The 6,669-nt window shown below is 42.8% G+C and overlaps 1 protein-coding gene across 2 annotated transcripts in view; it reads right to left on the bottom strand.

Moving 5' to 3' along the window:
- The window catches only part of prkdc (protein kinase, DNA-activated, catalytic subunit), a 66,028-nt gene that overhangs the window by 30,539 nt on the left and 28,820 nt on the right, over positions 1-6,669 (bottom strand). For both annotated transcript variants that reach the window (XM_032510777.1, XM_032510778.1), the window contains exons 38-50: positions 6,185-6,289; positions 5,899-6,066; positions 5,685-5,812; positions 4,953-5,160; positions 4,551-4,729; positions 4,281-4,449; positions 3,510-3,575; positions 3,360-3,423; positions 2,694-2,842; positions 2,346-2,486; positions 2,030-2,149; positions 1,773-1,916; positions 370-521 (exon numbers count right to left, since the gene is read on the bottom strand). In XM_032510777.1, coding sequence (XP_032366668.1) covers positions 370-521; positions 1,773-1,916; positions 2,030-2,149; positions 2,346-2,486; positions 2,694-2,842; positions 3,360-3,423; positions 3,510-3,575; positions 4,281-4,449; positions 4,551-4,729; positions 4,953-5,160; positions 5,685-5,812; positions 5,899-6,066; positions 6,185-6,289 — 1,793 coding nt within the window. The remainder of the gene's footprint in view (positions 1-369; positions 522-1,772; positions 1,917-2,029; positions 2,150-2,345; positions 2,487-2,693; positions 2,843-3,359; positions 3,424-3,509; positions 3,576-4,280; positions 4,450-4,550; positions 4,730-4,952; positions 5,161-5,684; positions 5,813-5,898; positions 6,067-6,184; positions 6,290-6,669) is intronic.

Below are 6,669 nucleotides of genomic sequence, written 5' to 3'. Positions count from 1 at the left end.
AAAATGGGCCTTCAAAATAAGCTGAAAATGTCAATATTAGAAATATCAAATAACTATGGAAAAAACATCCAAAAAAAGCACCCACAACACTGAAAAAGTGGAGAAAAATGTCAGGAAAAGCAATAACTTTTTTTTGATCGTTGACAGGATGACAACACAAGGGTTAAAACAGATCTGAAATAAAAAAGAAAGATGTTTGGCATTTTGAATCTATATTTCTCTGACTAGATGGAGGGGACGTCCCTAAGGCTAGACCAGAGAATCCTTATCATGGTATCAAGCGTCTCTGTCCTGGACTGGCCACTTCCACTGAGCTACAGGCTTGTGTCAGATGCTTATCAATTGTTGAGTGAGAGTGTGGAAGCATACCTGTAAGGCACATGCAGGCAGTCTTTCCAGCACTCCACCAGGGTGCGAATGATCTCCAGGTTGTGGCGGAAAACAGCCTTCTTAGAGTGGAAGCAATGCTTCATCAGGAACTCTAACAGCCGGTTGGCAAGCACTTCATCTCTGGGGTTATCCTGGGACCAAATTATTCTGTTAATAACAGTTATTTTATAGGGTACTAAAATGCAACAATAGCTAAAAGAAAAGTTTAAATTAAAACTCTGAAATATCCATAGATGATGACAAAAACGGGTTCATCTACATTTGTTAATTTTAGCTTAAGAACTCTTTTATACATCGGTCTATCCTGTGGCTGATCCTAAATCAGTGTGCTGCCAATGAAGATCTGGACCTGGGGATATCATGTGTCTTTGTCATGGCTGTTGTTATGTCTTCATCCTTGTACTTTATGTGTAATTACTGTCTAATCTGTGTGTGTTTTTCTTTTTATTTCTTCTTTTCGAGCGCAGCTGCTCTGGAACACAAAATTAATTTCAGTGTCAATTTCACAATTAAGTTGTATCGTTAATATTAGCAACCTTAGGGTTAGTCTATATCCACGAAATTCCACCGGATGCATGTCTTTTTGCCAATGTCCATTTCCTTCTGCTTTCTTTGAGTGGGAGCTTTAAACTTTGGTGGATTTCTGAGGACTATGGTTACCTGGTCCTCAGATCTCTGCAGGGTAAATCCAGACAGCTAGCTAGACTATCTGTCCAATCTGAGGACTATGGTTACCTGGTCCACAGATCTCTTCAGGGTAGATCCAGACAGCTAGCTAGACTATCTGTCCAATCTGAGGACTATGGTTACCTGGTCCACAGATCTCTTCAGGGTAGATCCAGACAGCTAGCTAGACTATCTGTCCAATCTGAGGACTATGGTTGCCTGGTCCTCAGATCTCTGCAGGGTAAATCCAGACCACTAGCTAGACTATCTGTCCAATCTGAGGACTATGGTTACCTGGTCCTCAGGTCTCTGCAGGGTAAATCCAGACAGCTAGCTAGACTATCTGTCCAATCTGAGGACTATGGTTACCTGGTCCTCAGGTCTCTGCACGGTAAATCTAGACAGCTAGCTAGACTATCTGTCCAATCTGAGGACTATGGTTACCTGGTCCTCAGATCTCTGCAGGGTAGATCCAGACAGCTAGCTAGACTATCTGTCTAATTGGAGTTTTCTGTTGACCACTAAAACTACTTTTTTGAACATACACTTTTATTTTGCAGTGGCGGTGTCCGGTGCTTAGCCCCGCCCAAGATGCTCGAGATTGGTTTAAAGAAATGCTAATAAACCAGAACAGGTTTTTCTCCCATCCTGGAATGCTGGGTGGACTAGTCAGACCTGCAGCGCTGTGAAGGGAAGGTCTGGCAAAGCGAGACTACCTTAGGGCTGGCCAGGCTTGTCCAAGAGAGCACTATGACGACGATATCCACCACCATAAAATGGATCCCCTCTCCTCCGTTGTTTCCAGAAACAATGACTTGCATGAGCGGGCCCAGCCAGTGCTTGGCATACGGTCGAAAAACCTGAAAATATCCAACGGCAAAGATTAAATCCCAGAACAAATACTGAACACAAGAGGAGCAGAGAATGAGGTATAGATGTAGTGTCCTCATAGACAGTAACGGAATCAATTGACCTCCTCTGTGTTGATGATCAGCTTGGAGATGAAGAGTCGGATATTCAGAGGTGTTGCTGGATTTGCTAGTTTTGCATGTAGAAACTTCATCCATGGAGGAAGTTCACTCGGCACGTTTCCCTGTGTCATTAACAAAAAGAGCACGTTGAATGAAGTTTTGGAATATATTATAGAAAGTGACTAAATCACTGTAATTTATGTGATATCAAAATACTGGCTGTGAAGCCATGCGTTTGTCTCCAGCGTTGCTTAAACCTGTTCAGATTAAACCTAAAGGACAAAAAAAAGACGTTAACTTTTTCTCAGTGCCACTGACCGGTTCAATTTTAGGAGTTATGTTGTTCCTCAGCATGTGACCAATAAGAGCAGTCATGGTCGCCATGCATTCGTGCTGATTCAGCTCGTCCATTTCTAGATCCACCATTGCATCCTGGGGGGGATTTGTCTCTTCCGTCTCCTAGATGTACAAACAAACCAACCAACCTCTTATTATTAAACTGCAACTTACCTGTCACAGAGCTAAACATGCATGCATTTACTTGCCAGCAAGGCTTTTCCCTTCTGCAGGGTGGACAAATCTCTGATGTTTAGACCATCATACGACACAAAAGCATAAGCTCAGTGTAGCTTTATAAGGGAAACAAAATTATTTGAATGAACGCACTCTTTTAGCGACGGTGCGCCTGCGTCCTTCAGGGTTTTGGGAGCTGAAGGAAAAGCTCTGGACTCCGGTGGAGAAATCAAACTGACTCATCTCCTCACTCAGGCTGCTGTCGGCCATGTAAGACTGCGAGGACAGATACACTGGCGCTTCTGTGGAAACCAGACAGAAACCTCATGAATAGGGCTGCAATGACTAATCGATTAATGGTCAATTATTAAATTAATCGGCAAGTGTTTCCATAATCGATTATAGTTTTTATTAAAAAAAAAAGTAAAACCTCTCTGATTCCAGCTTCTTAAGTGTGAATATTTTCTAGTTTCTTCAGTATACTGAATATCTTTGGGAAACAGTGATCGACATTTTATAGACCGAGCGTCTAATCAGTTAATTGAGATAATAATGGGCAGATTAATCAATGATGAAAATATTTTTTTAGTTGCAGAACTTGTGAACAAACAGTATGAAGTGAAAAGAAAGCTAAATAAATTACTGGAGACACACTGACTTCTATGTCCACTAAATTACCTAAGTCACATCCCATTTTATTGTAAAGGGAAGGACATTTTTTTTTGTTTTTTTTTGTCTAATAATTAGGCGTGAACAGTGCATAGTTTGTGGTGGACATTTTAACTGCTCTCTAAAAACACTATTTGTAGCAGTAAATACCTCCATGCTCCTCGCTCACTTCTTTTCGGATCATGACGTATTTCTTCTTTCTCTCGAGTGGAACCTACAGTGATGAAACATATGAATGAATAAACCATGACTGCAACTCAAAGTACAGTGTTAAACAGATGTGTTACAAAAAAAGCATACCTCGATTTCAATTGGAAACCTGTAGGTCCTTTCAATGTCAATGATGTTCTCCAGAATGAACTGATTCTGGACAAGGAAAGAAAACCCCAATCAGTCAAAGCCTCATGAGTCCTCCAATCACCAAAATAGACCACTATAGAGCTCAGCAGTGTGGGTCTGGTAGTGAAAAATCACATTTATTTTCTCCATAAGGATTTTTGATTATTAGCCATAATGTCTATACCCTCTAAGGTAGACTTACCACGAGCTACGAGACCAAAACAAAGGTTTATGCTCCTGTAGAAGTCCCGCAATGTCACGGAGAAGTACACTACCCACAATCCTAGGCGTAACAGCGATGTCTCTGATTGGTGGAGCTCACCGTTACCATGGAACTGTTTGACACACCGGCGAACGGCTAGTAAGCTGCTACCATTGATGTCGTTAATGTACAGTTTTGTACCTTTGAGCTTCTCTTCAGTTTTGATTTTTTGTTGCGTTAAATCAAATGTTTTATGGTCAGTTTTCATCTTGTAGCTGGTTGGCTTGGTGCCAGGCTTAAAACTCTTTATATACTCTAAGCATTTTCTGAAAAGTCAACAGAGCAATTGAATGGGAAAAAAATCACTTCTGGAACCAGAGCCAGTCACCATTCACCTCTATTCCTCTCTTCCCATGGATTAGACAACAATAGACAAAGAGAAGTACAGTAATTGTGGTACATGGTTCCAAAATAAAAGATAACTGCAGTGATGAAGTGAGTTGGATATAATCACAGAAGCCAGTTGTTACCTTCTCTGGTTTCTCACTGAAGAGGAAGCCTTGGTAGAATTTGGGCTCGTTGAAGCTGCAGCTGATGACGGCGATGGAACAGTTGTAGGCGGCACAGTGGTAGTGTCTCCTCAGTTCCAGGAGCTGAGTCTCACCAGTCATGTTCTCAGTGAATGCTTCAAAACATGACCTAATTGAAATAAATCAATATTCATAATTTCTTCATGGAAAAAGTAGGACTTTTTACATCACTGCTGTGTCACGTCTTGAATTGTGAAGAGGGAGTCGTACTTGATCAAGGTCTTGGACAACTCGTTCCCCTCCGTTTGGTCTGAACGACAGTAGGCTCGATTAATGCGGGATTCTTTGGAGTAAACCTCTTCTTTGGGAAGACGAGAATACAGGAGCTCCATCAGCTTGTAGCAGCCTTTCTTCTTCATCAGCTGGATCTCAAATTCAGATTCATTTGACTGAAATTGATAGATAAAACAGCCTTTTAAATAATACAGCACTAGCTTTGGGCTGTGAGGACAAAAGATCTATCTGCCAAGTGTTTGATTAAAATCTTAAACATACCAAATGAACTGTCTCTTAGAACATTAAGCATTACCATAAAAGTCTACAATAAAATCACAACAGCTACAAAAAGTGTTTAGCGTGCATCGTTAAATTTCCCAATGTTGAGCAGCAAACCTTTGTGAAGCGGCTGAGCAGCAAAACAATTATGTCTGAGACATTTGCCACAAAGAAGTCGCACAGGGCCTTGGTGCTGCAGTGAGAGGCCAGAGGCAGCAGAACCCTCTCGGACATGGCCTGCAGCATGGAGCTCACGGGCACGTCGCCCCGCTGGATCAGCCCGTATACGGTGCACAGGAGCTGCATCTGCCGCTCGCCGCTCGACCTAGTCACACATTAACAAGCAACAAAACAACTCCTGTAAGATCTAATGTGATGTAATATGAGGACTCTGCAGTGAAACTTGTTATATCCATGAATCCAAATATGGACTAGTGTAATATCGCAATGTTTGTTAAAGGCAAAATCTGTGTCAAACCATTCTGAATGAAGTATTGTGTAGTTGCAAAGACCTCCCGGCCTACACATCCTATCTTTTTTGTTTGTTTTAAGATTATTTTTTGGGCATGTTTGGGCCTTTAATGACAGCACTGCTGAAGACATTAAAGGTGAGAGACAGAGGAAGAATGACATGCAGCAAAGGGCCGCAGGTCGGAGTCGAACACGGGCCCGCTGCGTCGAGGAGTAAACAGCTACATATGGGCGCCCGCTCTACCAACTGAGGTATCCGGGCGCCCCTACAAATCCTATCCTACAGGCTGAAGAAAAAAATCTTTGTTCGGTATAGATCCTAGCAAAAATCAAACTATAATCATTTTATTTTTTAGCGTGCAGCCCTACTTTACTAACCGCTTAGCAATTCTTTGGAAACAGGTTTGGAAGGCCTCCTCCATGATGTGTTTTCTGTCACGGCACAGAATCTCGGCCATCAGCTTGAGCAGGAGTGGACTCTGAGAAAGCTCCAAGGCATCCAGCAACTAAAAGACAGAAAGTCCTACAGGGTTGGTCCATGCGCCCAAGCACCAACTGCAAGTAACATCTGGTTAAACCAGAGAGATGTTACCTTTCGGATACAGTCCATGTAGTTGTTGCGGTGAAGCGAGCCCTTGGCAAACTCATCCGACTGCATGGGGAAGTGGGCCGCCACCAGGGCGTCCAGGGCTCTCTGCAGCTCAGCCAATGGCTCCTCTGGGAGGGTTGTGAAGAAGGGTAACACCAACAGGGCCTGGCTCTGAGGAGTTGAGAGAATCCGGCATAAGAAATGTTCATAGCTTCGGTTACTTTAACTCAAAATCAAAGTTATTTCAAGTAATCCACTACACTGACCGGATCCTAACATGAACCATTACCTTGAGATTGAGTGGCAGATTCATGTCAACCAGCAGCATAGTGAAAGTGGAGAACACCGGTCGGAACGCTTCATGGTTGATATTGGAGCAGACAGACGAGTCAATCTGATGGCAGAGAGAAAAGTGTCTAGGAAATACAGTTAAGCTGTAGTGTGTAGTTCCACAAGCCTTCCGTGATCGTACACCACCCCTACTCAAAGCAGTTGCTAGTAGCCATGGAGGACACAGAGGATAAAAACAAAACAAAATGGACTCTTGAGAAGAGGTCACTATCTTCGCTCGAGCTTCTGCGCGAAAGTCGCCAGACGCCACAATCTTCTGAACATAGTCATACTGAGAAATACAGAGAGAGTTGAGTGGAGCTGATAGTCTTAAAGGTGCTCTAAGCGATGTTTGGTGATGTTACTTCTTGTTGACGTTCAAAGTATTTTCAAAGAAAACGAGACTAGCTCGACCCTCCCTCCTCCTCATCCCGTCCCCTCCCC

The sequence above is a fragment of the Etheostoma spectabile genome, unplaced genomic scaffold (assembly GCF_008692095.1).
Source record: "Etheostoma spectabile isolate EspeVRDwgs_2016 unplaced genomic scaffold, UIUC_Espe_1.0 scaffold272, whole genome shotgun sequence".
Classification (NCBI taxonomy): Eukaryota; Metazoa; Chordata; class Actinopteri; order Perciformes; family Percidae; genus Etheostoma; species Etheostoma spectabile.
Note: the sequence above shows the minus strand (reverse complement) of the source record. Positions and strands in the feature narration are given on the sequence as shown.